Source organism: Stegostoma tigrinum, chromosome 6, assembly GCF_030684315.1.
Source record: "Stegostoma tigrinum isolate sSteTig4 chromosome 6, sSteTig4.hap1, whole genome shotgun sequence".
Classification (NCBI taxonomy): Eukaryota; Metazoa; Chordata; class Chondrichthyes; order Orectolobiformes; family Stegostomatidae; genus Stegostoma; species Stegostoma tigrinum.
In genome coordinates this window covers 93,979,772-93,995,765 of record NC_081359.1, presented here as the reverse complement: position 1 = coordinate 93,995,765, position 15,994 = coordinate 93,979,772, and the positions used below count along the sequence as shown (strand labels likewise).

Here is a 15,994-nt window from a genome sequence, read left to right as displayed (position 1 = left end):
TACTGTCCTCTCCACCTACCTTTCCTCTATCCATCTTCGGTCCGCTTCCCCCGCTCTCCCTATTTATTTCAGAACCCTCTCCCCATCCCCCTCTCTGATGAAGGGTCTAGGCCCGAAACGTCAGCTTTTGTGCTCCTAAGATGCTGCTTGGCCTGCTGTGTTCATCCAGCTCCACACTTTGTTACCACTACAGAAACTTGGGCTTAAGAATATAGAGAAGATATCAAGCTATTTTTTAAAAATCATTCCTATTATTTTAAAAATAATGGAACTTTTAGACGTTCTTCTGAGGGAATGAGATTCCAAGCACAGAAAAATTGTTTCACAGGACTAAAAACACCATTCATCTGTGAATATGACTGTTAACAATTCAGTTGCACATCATATAAGAGGGGTTAACATCTTCAATGGCTTTTACACAAAAATAATGAAAACATGTAGAAATTCTCATGTAGAAAACATGTAGAAGGACTCTATCCTTCAACATTTGTGTGCGTATTAGGTGGAGCGGGGTGAAGTGTGGAGTGGAATATTTGGCTGATAGTATGCGTGAGATGATATAGCGGTTTTTTCTGGCAACATTTAAGAATAGGCAGTGCCGCTTCTCTGTAGAAGTGAAGAGATCAAGGATCACAATAAATCTGGTGCAGAGTGGAGAATGATACCGCAGCTATCTGCAGCCTGTATATCATGTAAGGCTGTGACACTTAGCTTAGTTTTGGCATGAGGCAATTAGGATTAAAGAGATTTCCATCTTGATAATGTCTATTCTGCATCAATTGCATCTACAAAGAACATGGTAGGGAGAGGTCAACAACAGGCCCACAATTTAGAGTCATGGAGTCACACAGCTTGACAACATGGAAACAGTCACTTCACTCTAACTCATCTATGCCAACCAGCTATCTTAAATGAATCTAGTTCCTATTTGCCAGCATTTGGCCCATATCCCTCCAAACCCCTCATATTCATATACTCATCCAGATACCTTTTATATGTTGTAATTGTACCAGCCTGCAATACTTCTTCTGGTAGCACCACTCTCTGCGTGAAAAAGTTGGCTCTTAGGTCCCTTTTAATCTTTCCCCTCTCACCTTAATTCTATGCCCTCTAGTTTTGGACTCTGCTGCCCTAGGGAAAAGACTTTGGCTATTCACCCTATCTACTCCCCTCATGATTTTATAACCTTCTATAAGATCACCCCTCAGACTCCGACAATCCAGCAAAATAGCCCCAACCTATTCAGCATCTCCCTATGCCTCAAACCCTTGAACCCTGATGAAGGGTCTAGGCCCGAAACGTCAGCTTTTGTGCTCCTGAGCCTGCTGTCTTCATCCAGCCTCACATTTTATTATCTTGGATTCTCCAGCATCTGCAGTTCCCATTATCACTAACCCTGACAACATCCTTGTACATCTTTTCTGAACCTTTTAAGTTTCACAACATCTTTCCTATCGCAGGGAGACCAGAACTGAATGCAGTATTCCAAAACTGGCCTAACCAATGTCCTGTACAGCTGCAACATGACCTCCCAGCTCCTGCACTCAATGCACTGACCAATAAAGGCAAGCATAACAAACACCTTCTTCACTACCCTGTCTACCTGTGACTCTGTTTTCAAGGAACCATGAACCTGCACTCCAAGGTTTCTTTGTTTGGCAACACACCCCAGGACCTTACCATTAATTGTACAAGTCCTGCCCAGATTTGCCTTTCCAAAATGCAGCACCTCATATTTATCTAAATGAAACACCATCTGCCACTCCTCGGCTCATCAGCCCATCTGATCAAGGTCTCTTGTACTCTGAGGTAAACTTCTTGGTTGGTCCCTACGCCAGCAATTTTGGTGTCAAATGCAGACTTACTAACTATATCTCAGATGCTCACATCCAATTTAAATGTAACATCTAAATAAGGTCATGGATTTCTGCTTTGTGTCCTCATGTGACTACCAGTCCAATTCTTGAATGGCAAATCTTTGAGCGCATGGGTGCAGGATGTCTCACAGGGAAGCAGGAACCAAACTGAAGAATTTCCTTCCCTTTTTGGCCTTTGCTGCTACTGCTCTGCCTCATCATTAAGGCATATTGATTCAGAGATATTGCCTCTTAATGGAAACTTTTTGCTATTCTGAATAAGCATCCTACAGCCGTTAAAGTATATACTGTCACAATTCAGACACAGCATTAGATTGTCAGTGAGAGATATATTTTTAGTTCTCTGGAATGGTGGCCAATTCACAGTTAAGAAAAGAGAATCAGGTGAGGAAGACAATTTTCAACCACAATCTCCAGTCCATGATAGCTGATTTTGTGGGAGTTTTGCCTAAATGTTTGTGGACCTGGTTTTCAAGAAGGATGCTAGCTTTTTGGGAGGTAAATGCCTCCCTGAAGTGGGTGCTCTCCACATTCCAGACTCTCTCCTTCAACATTTGTGTGTGTTTTAGGTGGAGCAGGGCGAAGTGTGGAGTGGAATATTTGGCTGATAGTGTGTGAGAGATGATATAGCAGTTTTTTTTGGCAACATTTAAGAATAGGCAGTGCCGCTTCTCTGTAGAAGTGAAGAGATCAAGGATCACAATAAATCTGGTGCAGAGTGGAGAATAATACTGCAGCTATCTGTAGCCTGTATATCACGTAAGGCTTAGTTTTGGCAATTAGGATTAAAGAGATTTCCATCTTGATAATGTCTATTGCTGACACAAGAAGAGTGTAATGAGATGAACAGGCACATACATTTTAAATAGTAAGGCAGGTGATTGTACAGTTTTGCTTAACCCTGATCCAGAGTTTGAAGGTGTCTGCTTCTGATCTCCCATTCAAGACATTGCAGTCATATCATCATGAGACAATTGCAAGGCTTCAAAGAATTATTTAATGGGATTAGGGCATCACTGGTTAAGTCAGTGTTTATTACCCATCTGTAATTGCCCTTAAGAAGGTGATGGTGAGCTACCTTCTTGAAATGTTGCAGACCTTCATAAATAGGGTCAACCATAGTGTTATTAAGGTGAAAGTTCCAAGGTTTTGACTCAGTGATGGTAAAAGAATAGCAACACTGACTTCATTGGAAGCATTGGAAAAGGTGCAGAGGAGATTTACCAGGCTGTTGCCTGGAATGGAGGGAAGGTTTTATGATGGAAGGTTGAGAGCGCTAGGGCTTTTCTTGTTAGAACAACGAAGGATGAGAGGTGACTTGATAGAGGTGTACAAAATGATCAGAGGTATAGATAGAGTAAACAGCCAGAGACTTTTTCCAAGGGTGGAGGTAGCTTTTACGAGGGGACATAGTTTTAAAGTGAAAGGAAGTAGAAATCCGGGAGGCATCAGAGGTAGGTTCTTTACACAGAGAGTGGTAGGGCTGTGGAATGCATTGCCTGAGAGGGTAGTGGAGTTGGCCTCATTAGGGCATTTAAGCAGCCACTAGCTAGGCATTTGGATGATAGTATAAGGTAGGGGTGGAGGTTAGATAAACTTTAGGTTTCGGGTACAAGTTTGGCACAACATCATGGGCCAAAGGGCCTGTACTGTGCTCTACTGTTCTATGTTCTAAAAGCTTTTTACAACTTGTGTCAATGATTGACATGGGGGAGTGAAGGCATGATAGCTAAAATCGTAGTCCTGCAGAGGATACAAAGGAAACGCAGACAAATAAAGAGGCTGAGTGAATGAGCAAAAATCTGGCCAATGGAAAATAACATGGGAAAATGTCTAGTTGTTTACTTAGGCGGGGAAAGAAAAAATGCAGGGTATTGCTTAAATAGAGATCATCTACAGAATTATGCGATGCAGGGGAATCTAGATGTTCCAGTGAATGGGTCACAAAGTATGCAGGTACAGCAAGTAATTAAGAAGGTGTATGCTATCCTTCATTGTATAAGGAACTGAACATAAAAGTGTCATGCTTCAGTTATACAGGTATTGGTGAGAACACATCTTGAATACTGAGTACAGTCTTGATCTTATTAAGGAATGGTATAAATGCATTGGAGACAGTTCAGGGAAGATTTACTAGATTGATACGTAGGGTGGGTGGGTTGTCTAATGAAGATAAGTTGGATAGATTGGGTTGCTTCCATCTGAGTTTAGAAGAGTGAGGGGTGACCAGATTGAAATGGTAATATCCGGAATGACCTTGACAAGGTGGATGTGGAGAGGATGTTTCCTCTTGTGGATTAGTGCAGAACAATGGGGCATTATTTTAAAATTAGGGGGTGTCATTTTGGGTTGGCAACGAGGAAAAATCTTTTCTTAGATGCCTCAGAAACTCTTCTAACCAAATGCCCTTGACGTCAGAGAGTTTGGTGAGCAGATGTACATTTTCTTAACCTTCGTGTGAAATTTTAGGATGTAGTTAAACTTTATGGAAACCCTAAAGAACTGTGTTGTATCATAAATACCGAGTGCAAGCTACATACATGTCCCATCTCTTTAGCCCCAGGAAAAGTATGTACTCTATTTTCTTTCTAAGTAGGAAAGAGAAAGAGTATATCGAAAAGTGATAGAAATATTTTTAATGCAGACATCAGCTAATTCTACACATCAATAATTCCATTCAGAGGCTGCATACATATACACCCTTTATTCGCTAACAATGACATGACAGGTAACTGACCAAATAATTGGTGTACAAAAATGCACTACTGTCATTTTATGTGTAATACAATAAATGTTACCTTCTCTGTGTTTAAATCCAATCTGTGACAAGATCTGAGACAGGGTCAACCTGTTTTTCTTGAGCCCATGTAGCTGAAGCCATTTTGATGATGAAAGGAGAGCCTGTACATTAAGTTCAAAAGATGAATTCTTCTCCTGTGATTTCGCCATTTTTCATTGCTTATGTTTGTCCTCATTAAAATGTATGCAAATTAATCTCTGTGGGATGGGCTCTGTTTCAAATCAAACTTCTGCCAATAGAACATACTTCAATTAATGATTTATAAACATAGCAGCTACATAAAAATTCCACCTTTAGAAGCCTGTGGTGCATTCTTCATGCATATATGTGTCTTGATTAAAATATAGCGCTCTTCTGCCAATTATATTGCAGGCGCTAAGAAATGTGCTTAGTCCTGTGAATTCCTCCTTTTTATAAAACTCACCTTTCCCGTTGCAGATGTGAAAATTGATTGCAAATATTTTCACATTTTCTTTCCCAAGTCTATGACTGAAATGATTACACTTAATAGTTGTGGATGTTAAGGTGCAGGATAAAATATAACCTCAAATCAATCATTTTTTAAAAATTATCCATTCATCTGATATGAGTGCCACTGCAAACTGCAGCATTTATTATCCATCCTTAGTTGTTCCTCAAAAGGAGTTGAGTTGCTTGCTTGAACCATTGCAGTCAAGTGGTAATGGTATTCCCACAAGCTGTTAAGTGGGGAGCGGCCTCCAGGATTACAGAGGAACAACAATGAAGGAATATAGCAACTTGTAATAATCATACAAACAATGAAACGTTCTGCATTTTGAAACAGCTAAGTTTGCATTTGATCCACGGCACTGTGATTAAGATATGTAGTGCTAAGAGTAATTATAAGAGTAAAATCTAAGCAAATCATTTTAATTCCAAAATGAAGCTTAACCAAATTTATGCTTTTAGGGGTCAAGCTTCACAATTTATACTGCTTCACTTTATAAACGGAAGTACTGCACTTTCAGCTTCAGGAGATATAAATATTCCAAGCATATTGAGGAGATCTTGTCAGTCTGATTTGTGTGGGCATTTGTAAACATTTGTGTATCATCATATCTGAGATTCTAAACTGAAAATTTGATTTTTAACTCAACGGTGCAAGTTTTCGATGAGGAGAGAAGAGAGCCTACAGCAGATCAGATTACATACGACCACGTTGTCACTTCAAAAAGCAAGGGAAGGAGCAGCATGGGAGTGCCATTGCCTGCAAGGTTCCCTCCAAGCCACACACCACCCTGATTTTGGAACTATTTCACAGTAACTTCACTTTACATGGTTCAAAATGCTGGAACTCCCTTCCCAGTAGCACAGTATATCTATAGCATAAAGACTGCTCACTATTTCAAGAGCAATTAGAGATGAGTAATACTCATTTGGCCAGAACAACATCATGTCCCATCAAAGAGAAAATAAAATTAAGCCCCAAGCCTGACTTTCATCATTCAGGATAAATTCTCACCCAACACTGACAGCAACTTTGAGTGAACAGGTTGAGAAAAATGGGACTCCCCAGGCAGCAGGCTACCCTCTAGGGTCGAGAAGAATGAACCCGGAGTTCAGGAAAAGGGTAGTATCTCAAGGCCTGGAGGTTTATACAGTCAGAGGAAGAGAAAGTTCAAATGTTTCTTGTGATTCATGAAATGTATTGCCATTCCATCTAGCTCAGCGGGAAACTTTAAAAAAATTTGAAACATAGACTCTGGACCGAGTCATTTTTTTTAAGAATATGGTTGTCGATTATGTGTGGAGTTTCTTAACTATCTCTACTCGCCTCTCCCTTCTTGAACACCCCACCCACCCCCAACACACATTCAAGTGATGGAGACACTCCTACACTGCAAGTTCCAGGATCTTAACCTAGTGGGGATGAAGGAAGGAATCTCCTCCAGCTCCTAACGGTGTGTAACTTGAAAAGTAGACTGCAGGCGATGGTGTTTCTAACCTTTCTACGTCGGGGTTTCCCAAAATTGAAGCTGCAAGTTTAAACTTTGGGATCATGAATCCTAAGACAGCAATGGCCTACAAGCCATCCCTCCCCTGCCCTTAACCTCTACTCTATTCGATCTTGTCCTCCTCTACATCTCCTCGCCCCCCTCCACCACACAAAACGACGGTTTCCCAAGTGAGACTTAAAGTCAACAAACTGTAGGCCAATACTTTCCATCAAAATCCTACCATGGGGAGAATAAAAACAGGCGGAGAAACATACCGCTTTATTTTTCTCAAATGCAATGTTGTTGGAGGGAGGGAGAAATGATAATGCCAGTAACAATTAAAAAAGAGAAATGCAAACTTGCCTTTCCTCTGTTTTTGCTTTGAGTCGTTGTCAGCAGGGACTCACGGCGTGGGCTCTGCTCTGTGTACCTTGACAACGGCTGTTGCGATGCTGAGCTGTTCCCGTGGCGCTGTCAATCAATCTGAAAGCTGTTCCAGGCTGACGCACCGTGCACCGATGTTCCCTTCATTCTGCTACTGTTGTTACACTGAGCCGTGGTTATTTAACCCTGCGATCCGCGTTTTCTAGCTGCACCGAATGTGTGGCTTATGTATTTTAGCGGAAGAGAAATGAATTAAAAAAGCAGCGCCGTTCCAAGCAGTTATTGGGAGTTTGTGCATTCGGTGAAATGCCAAGATTTTGGCACCAATTCCTATTTGCAACCCGCACCTCAAACCTAGCCAGGCCGCCCTTTTCAGAGGCGCCTTCTTCTCAATGAGGGACACGTTATCCTGTCAACTGGAGGGCTCTTAAGATGCAATGGCGCTGTTCCCCACCTCTGTACCAGAAAGCAAGGGTTCAATTCACACCTGGGGTCTCTTGTAGGGCAGTCATAGTTTCCCGACCTTTGAGTCAGGCGGTCAGGGTTCAAGTCCCACCTAGTCCAAGAGGTACACAATGAATCACTGATTAGGAAATAGCTTTCCAGTCTCACCCTACTCCAAAGATGTGTGATGACATCTTTTGAAGAGGTCAGTTAGAAAATATCTACCTTCTCAGTTGGGAGTTCCCTTTGTGTCCAGTCCAATCCTTATCCCTCAGTCAGCATCACCTGAAATAGATTGAAAATATCTACCTTCTCAGTTGGGAGTTCCCTTTGTGTCCAGTCCAATCCTTATCCCTCAGTCAGCATCACCTGAAATAGATTGTTCACACTTCACAGTCAGTGGCAAAGAGGGGCAATTGTTTGCCTTGAAGGAAACAGCCCACAGAGACCTCTCGGTCCTTGCCATTCTCAGTAATCTTTGTGGAGTGGATTTACCCTTAACTGGAACAAACTAGGAAATAAAAAGTACTGTTTACCTCTCACACTTTGATAATTTGTAGACAGCCAAATAAATATTAAGACATTGAATTGTCAGAAATTAAAATATCATAAAATAGTTTAAGATATATTTTTGTTCCATTAAAATGTATGGAATTTGTTTTGCAATAGAAAAAGTTTACATTCCATGAATGGAATATGAATCTATCAGTGCAAGCAAGGCTGTTACAGTAATAATTATGAGCTTAATTAATGATAAGAAAACAAAGTTACATCTTATTCAACAGGGCTTAACATTTTCAGGGTTTTTTACAGTGGAATGAATGTCATAAGTGCATCAACTCCAGGTCCTTAAGCAGTGTGAGGGAGACTTCATCTGCACGAGGAGGAGGCAGAGAGAGAGGGACCAAATCAGTATATTTCAGAATCTTGTTCAAAGTGGGAATCCAACCTGCAAATTGTTTTCAACTTCAATTTTACATTAAAAAGTCAGATAGCACTGAAGACCCTTGGCCTTTAAATAGCTTAAAGGAGCCTAGTTAAACAGGCCTGATGGTGACAGCTTTCTACCAGTCGTCTGAAATATCTTGCTGTGAGGTGCTAATTACTCTACCAGGAATGAAAATAGAAAGTGACCAGGTAAGGGTAATCACAGGAAGGATGTTCCTGTGACTGGGAAGCCCTGAATGAGTGGTCACAGCCTAGGGATACAGGTTAGGCCATTTAGGACTGACACGAGGAGCAATTTTTTCAAACAGAGAGTGGTGAGCCTGTGGAATTCTCTGCCACTGAAAGTGGCTGAGGCCAAAACGTTGAATGCTTTCAAGAAGGATTTGGATGTAGTTCTGAGACCTGAAGGAATCAAAGGGTGTGAGGAGAAAGCAGGAACAGGATACTGAGTTGGATGATCAGCCATGAGCATACTGAATGGCAGAAAAGCCTCTAATTCTGTTTCTATTTTCTATCTATATGACTCATCTAAGATATACACAAGAAAGGGATTTTTAAAGCACGTGGTTAGTAAGGGCACACAGCCAGTGTGAGGGAGACTTCATCTAAGTGAGGTGGAAGCACAGGCTAAGTGAGTATAGCTATGAATTTGGTTCGAAGAGGAAATTCAGTGCAGAGGAGGATATCAGAGCCTTAAATAAGGCTTACTGGAAGAAGTAATGTAGCTGAGTAGGACAGTGGTGAAGACTGAGGAGAATTTTCCTTTCAACTCTCTCAGTAAATATTTGATTGGTGAAAAGTTGCTATTTAAACTGCTGAATATTAGGAAAGCATATTGTTTTTAAAGAAGTAGCTCTACTTGGAATAACTGAGCAATATCAAAAAATAAGGGAAAGTTATGATCAATTTAATAAAGTAATATAAGTAATCTAGAGCAGAATAATGTTAATGCAAGAGAAGCTACGTTTAGATATGGCAGTGCAGCTTGTTCAAGTTGAATGTGTGACCTGTACGAATGTGTGAAGTTAGTGTCTTGAATGACCACACACACAGGTAGTGCTGCCAGCTTATTCCTGCAGAAAGTTCAGCTCTGGGTTTCAGAGCTCGAGTGGAATCGTGTGGCTCAGCCACAAAGCTGAGAGTTATGTGGATAGTACATTCAGAGGTATGGTCACACCATGGGCTAATGAACCTGGAGGTAGAAAGGGAATGGGTGGCTCCCGGAGCAGTCCAAGAGAAACAGACAAGTAATACAAGACTCACCAGTGTAATGTTCACAAATTGATTTTCCATTTTGGAAGCTGATGCCTCAAGGAGTGCATTCAGAGTTGTGTTTATGGAAACGTGAGAAGCTCAGCAGTACAGGAGGGAAGGAAGAAGGAAGGGGGATCAAGAGTAATGGGGGAATCTTTAGTTTCTGTGGCTGTAGATGCCGCAATGATGCCAGCATCAAAGATGTGACAGAAAGGTTGCAGGGCACTATGCTGGGGGAGGGTGAATAACCAGAGGCTGTGGTTTACATTCATATCAATGACATGAGTCAGAAAGGAATGTTGGCGCGCCATCGGAATTTAGGGAGATAGATAGAAAACTAGCAAGTAGCACCTCAGAAGTAAATGAGTAAATCTCTCAATTACTCATAATGCCACATGCAAATGAGTGCAGGAATAGGAGGATAAAGCAGGCTGAAAGGATGGTGCAGGATGGAGGGCTTTTGATTCTTTGGATCGATGGTACTGGCTCTGGGGAAGACTGCACCCTTTCAAGATGGATAGACTGCACCCAAACAGAGCTGGGACTTTGTTCCTTGTTGGGTGATTTTGGTAGCACTTTTTGGAGGGCTTTAAAGTAACTCAGCAATGATGTAAGAACTAAAACAGCATATTAGGAATCAATACCTGGCTTCACAAAATTATTGGAGAGACAGATAGAGCTAGCACAGAAAATGGCAATTTCTTAGGTACAGATGAAGTAAGGCAGAAAGTAAGAAAGTAAATCAGGGTTAGTATGCACATTTGTGAATGCACAGAACATAGTAAATAAGGTGGGCAATTGCAAGTACAAATTGCCATTACAGAGATCTGGCTGAAGGAATGACAAGATGCCTGTCTGTTGGCCTAACTACAGGGAATTATTCTTGTGTACAACCTATTCAGGAAAACGGTAGAAACAGAAGGAAAAGAGAAAGAGATAGTAGGAACTGCAGATGCTGGAGAATCTGAGATAACAAGGTGTGGAGCTGGATGAACGCAGCAGGCCAAGCTGCATCAGAGGAGCAGGAAGGCTGATGTTTTGGGCCTAGACCCTTCTTCAGAAAGTTATTGGAGAGACCTTTTTCTGAAGAAAGGTCTAGGTCCGAAACATCAGCTTTCCTGCTCCTCTGATGCTGCTTGGCCTGCTGTGTTCATTCAGTTCTTCACCTTGTTATCTCAGGAAAATAGAAAGAGTGGCAGAATGGGTTAAGGAGGACATTGAAGTTCTGCAGAAAAGGGATGCCTTAGCTGCTCGTTGTATAACAAGCTCTTCATCCACATGATCATTCTTATGGAAATGAAGGGCTTGTCAAATGGGAAGTGGTTGAGGACTCTGGATCTGTACTTTATGGAGTTTAGAAGGATGAGAGGGGAAAGAATCAAAGATTCCCTACAGTGTGGAAGCAGGCCATTCATCCCATTGAGTTCACTCTGAACCTCCAAGGAGTATCCCACCCAGAACCACCCGCATTCACTTTCCCTGTAACCTTTCATTCTCCATGGCTAATCCACCTAGCCTGCACATCCCTGGACGCTACGGGCAATTTAGCATGGCCAATCCACCTAACCTGTACATCTTTGGGATGTCATTGAAACTTACAGAAGACTGAGAAGCCTGAATAGAGTGGACATGGAGAAGACATTTCCATTAGTTGGTGAGACTGGGAACTCATGACACAGCCTCAGATTAAAGAAACCACCCTTTAGAATTCAGACGAGGAGGAATTCTTTCACCAGAGGGTGGTCAATTTGTGGAACCCATGCCCAATTGCCATAAAAGAATAAATTAAGAAAGCACAAAACAACTCTTGGTATAAAACAGAACTAAAGAAACATGAGACATATTCAACAACCAGTGATTCAATGTTTGCAGTGATTAAAATTCTAAAGGTTGCTATTTTTAAAGCACTGATTAGGGTGTGTTAAGATAAAGGACTTAAGAAATTTGTCTGAAAAGGACACACCTAGATATTCAACATAAGCACTTGCATAAACAAAAGCAGAAATTACTGGAGAAACTCATCAGGTTTGGCAGCATCTGTGGAGAAAAAAAAAGAGTTAATGTTTCAAACTGGTGACCCTTCTTCAGAATGTTTGATTCAAATCTCTGGCATCCACAGCACTTTGTTTTATATAATCTCTCAACTGATATTCAATTGAATGTTGGCTCCATTGTCTGCCTAGGCAAGTTTGACTGAAGAACAACATTTTAAAATGCAGGAGTAGTTATTTGATTTACCAGTTGTGTAACAGTAGCATATATATTCTCATCATTCTGACATAAACTCTATCTTTTTGATGTGGCAGGGATATTTAACACATGGGTTGTAGAAGATGATCTCGGATTGTTGGTCATACACACAGTGACTTGGCTGGATGGTTGTAGCTCCTGCAATGTTCAAGAAGCTTGATACTTTCCAAATTCAAACAGCCTGCTTGACTGACACTCCATCAACCATTTCCCCTGACACAGACACAATGTGGCTGTGGTGTGTACTATTTATTGCAGTTCTGATGAAGGGAAGGGTCAATATCCAAAATACCAAAGTACCTATACCCGCCATGGATGTGACTTGCTCTGCTGAGCATAAACAGCTTTTCCTATTCAACCATTCAACCCATCAAGCCTGATACACCCTTCGTAGTGATCATGTACCCCTGCAACATCTTCCCCCATTTACATTATGTTCTTCGGTGTCATTATTCACAGGGTTTGGATTTTGTTTAATTAGATACAAATAAAATATTTTCAGTCATGTGGAAAAAATATTAATTTTTAAATGCTGAAGTGGGTCACAAGTTGCATTGGCATAGCTCAAGAGATTATTTGGATCCAGAGATCTATAACACAACCATAATGTCAGGATGACACCAGGCACTTTATGAATGAGAAGATTAATGAAAGTCAACACTGCCAGGTTATGCTTATGCAACCATTGGTGATACTGCAGCTGGGGCAGAGATTTAGAGACTTGTTAGGGCAAGCATGATTTATATTTATACGTCACATTATTTAGGAGCAGTTTACTATAGGACAGAGTCATTTGACAATTTATCCAAAGGCCTCAAAAGAGTTCAAATCCCAACGGCAGCTGGGGGAGCTTAAACACAACTGATTAAATAAATCTTAAATCAAATGCTAGATTCAGTGATGATGATCATGGAAACATAAAAATTAGAAGTGGCAGTATGCTGTTTGGTCCATCAAGTCTGCTCCGCCCTTCAATACAATCAACACTGACCTCCTATCTCAATGGCATTCTGCCACTCTCTCCTCATATCCCTTGATGCATTTAGAGTGTAAAAAATCTATCTCTTCCTTTAATATATTCAGTAGGTTGGCCTACATTACCTTAGGTGGCAGAGAATTCTACAGGTTCAACTCCTTCTGACTGAAGAAATCTCTTGTCATATCACAAAATTGTTACAGTGAAGCAGGAGGTTATCTAGCCCATCATGTCTGCACTGGCTCTGAATATTTTAACTTAGTGCTAAGCTATTTCCTTTTATCCCGTAACCACATTCTTCCTTTGTAAATAATTGTCCAGAGCCCCCTTCAATAACTGAATTTAATCTGTCTCACTACACTTCTAAGCTGGCCATTCCATTGACTCAAAGGTTTTTCTCCCTATGCATTCTGCACCTCTTCCAAATCACTTTAAAACTGTGCCCCCCACCCCCTCTCCCCCACCGGTTCTTGATTCAAATGGGAATAGTTTCTCTCAAATCCTACTGTGCCAAACAACTCCAACCAACCCCCAACCCAGCCATCCCTATTTAGAAAACCTGTATCAGATCTCATCTTAGACTTCTCTTCTCTGAGGAAAATAGTTCCAATTTCTCCAATATGTCTTGATAGCTGTAGTGTCTCATCCCTGGAACTATTTGTTTAAATCTTGTCTGCACTCACTCGAAACCATTCACATCCTTCCTAGAATGTGGTACCCAGAACTGTAACCTGACGCCAGCTGAGGCGAAACAATCTCTTATGTCTGTTCATCATAACCTCCCCATTCTTGCACTTTATGTCCCTAGTAATGAAGACTAGAATGTTGTAGGTTTTATTAATACCTCTGTCTGACCATCTCGCCATCTTTAATGATTTAAGTATATTCACACCCAGGTCTCCCTACTCCTGCACAATCTAGAATAGGATCCTTCATTATATATTGTTGCTGCATATTCTTTGTACCAAAGTACGGCAGACATCTCCGCATTGAACTTCACCTGTCCACCCACTCCCCCAACATGTTAAGGTCTGTGACAAAAAAAAACTGTGGATGCTGGAATCCAAAAGTAGACAAACAGGAGGCAGGAAGAACATAGTAAGCCAGGCAGCATCTGGAGGAAAGGAACAGTCAATGTTTTGGGTATTACCCTTCTTTAGGACTGCTGTGTTCTTCCAGCCTCCTGTTTGTCTACCATTTTAAGGTCTGCACTGTCTTCCTCACAGTTTTCAGTTCTCCCAATATTTCTGCTGTCCCCAAACTTTGAAATTGTTTGTAAATCAAAACATTTGTCATCCAGGAAGCTCTGGTTTGTTTGTCCTACAGTTGCCTGTTGAGGGAATATGCCTTGACTGTACCAAACCCATCTCCTTGGTGAAAGTTTTTCTTCTAAGGCTTTTCTTCCAACTTTTGCTTCCAGTCTGTCAGGCACAGTTCTGTTCTTGCCCCATTGAGGCCAGTTCCCTGTCAATGGATTATTCTTTCTCTGGACTAACCAGTTTTATTTTCTGTTATCATCCTAAACCTTATGATACAATGACCATGTCTCCAAAATGCTCCCCCCCACCCCCTCACTGTCACTTGATCTACTTGGCACACCTCGCTCCAAAGAACCAGGTTTTACAATGCCTCCATTCTGGGGCCAAAGCTGCTGTTAGAAATTCTCCTGAACGCAGTCCATAAACATTTGTCTCTCATTGCCCCTTACAATCCCGGTTGGTGTATATGTAATTAAAGTACCCCATTATAACTGCTCTGTGATATTTATGTATCCATGCGGTTTCATTACAGATCTGTTCTTTATGTCCTTCCCAGCAACTGGTGATCTATGTATTACACAAAGCAATATAATTGCACCCTTCTTATTCTTTACCTAAAAACAACATGCCTTTTTTTTGTCGATTTGCATCTTTGCAACCAGGAATATTTAACACCCAGATCTGCCCTTCCTTTGACCAGTTCTCCATTATCACCAGAAGATCACAATCCCACAAGGAAACGTATGTCCCCTATTAACTTACTATTCTCTATTATTATGCTGACTGTCTCTCACAGCCTTCATGCACTCTGGCCTACTTTCTAATATTCTCTCCTGGCTCCTGCACCCCTGCTGAATTAATCCTAATCTTTTCTAAAAGCACTAGCAAAGGCCATGAGATAACAAGGTGTGGAGCTGGATGAACACTGCAGACCAAGCAGCATCAGAGGAGCAGGAAAGCTGATGTTTCGGGCCTAGACACTGCTTCAGAAATGGGGAAGGGGAAGGGGGTTCTGAAATAAATAGGGAGAGAGTGGGAGGTGGATCGAAGATGGATAGAGGAGAAGACAGGTGGAGAGGAGACAGACTGGTCAAAGAGGCAGGGATGGAGCCAGTAAGGGTGAGCATAGGTGACGAGTTAGGGAGGAGATAGGTCAGTCCAGGAGGGATGTACAGGTCAAGTGGGCAGGATGAGGCTGGGTAGGAGATGGCAGTGGGGCTTGAGGTGGGAGGACGGGATAGGTGGGAGGAAGGACCTATCCCCTCCTCCCACCTCAAGTCCCACCCCCATCTCCTACCTACTAGCCTCATCCTGCCCCTTGACCTGTCCATCCATCCTGGACTGACCTTATCCCCTTCTTACCTCCCCACCTACACTCACCATTACTGGGCTCCATCCATGTCTCTTTGACCTGTCTGTCACCTCTCCACCTGTCTTCTCCTCTATCCATCTTCTATCCACCTCCCTCTTTCTCCTATTTATTTCTGAACCCCCTTCCCCTTCCCCATTTCTGAAGAAGGATCTAGGCCCGAAACATCAGCTTTCCTGGTCCTCTGATGCTGCTTGGCCTGCTGTGTTCATCCAGCTCTACACCTTGTTATCTCAGATTCTCCAGCATCTCCAGTGCCTACTATCTCTGAAGCAAAAGCCATGACTCTGTTCAAATGCAGAACATCTGGTTTTTTTCAGGTATCATTCACCCAGTGCCAGTACTGATGTCCCAGGAATTTAAAACACTTCCTCCTGTACCATCCTTCCAGCCTGGTCTTCCTATTTCTGAACTCAATGGCATATGAAACTGGGAGTAATGTGGAGATCACTACTTTAGAGGTCTTTCTTGCTAA

At 41.8% G+C, this 15,994-nt stretch overlaps 1 protein-coding gene across 1 annotated transcript in view; it reads right to left on the bottom strand.

Annotated features, from left to right (window-relative positions):
• LOC125453100 (von Willebrand factor A domain-containing protein 3B-like) overlaps positions 1-7,130 on the bottom strand; it is a 133,414-nt gene extending 126,284 nt beyond the window's left edge. The window contains exons 1-2 of the mRNA XM_048532201.2: positions 6,999-7,130; positions 4,676-4,906 (exon numbers count right to left, since the gene is read on the bottom strand). Of these exons, the coding sequence (XP_048388158.1) occupies positions 4,676-4,826 (151 nt within the window). The 5' untranslated portion in view covers positions 4,827-4,906; positions 6,999-7,130. The remainder of the gene's footprint in view (positions 1-4,675; positions 4,907-6,998) is intronic.
• Positions 7,131-15,994: the final 8,864 nt, after the last annotated feature.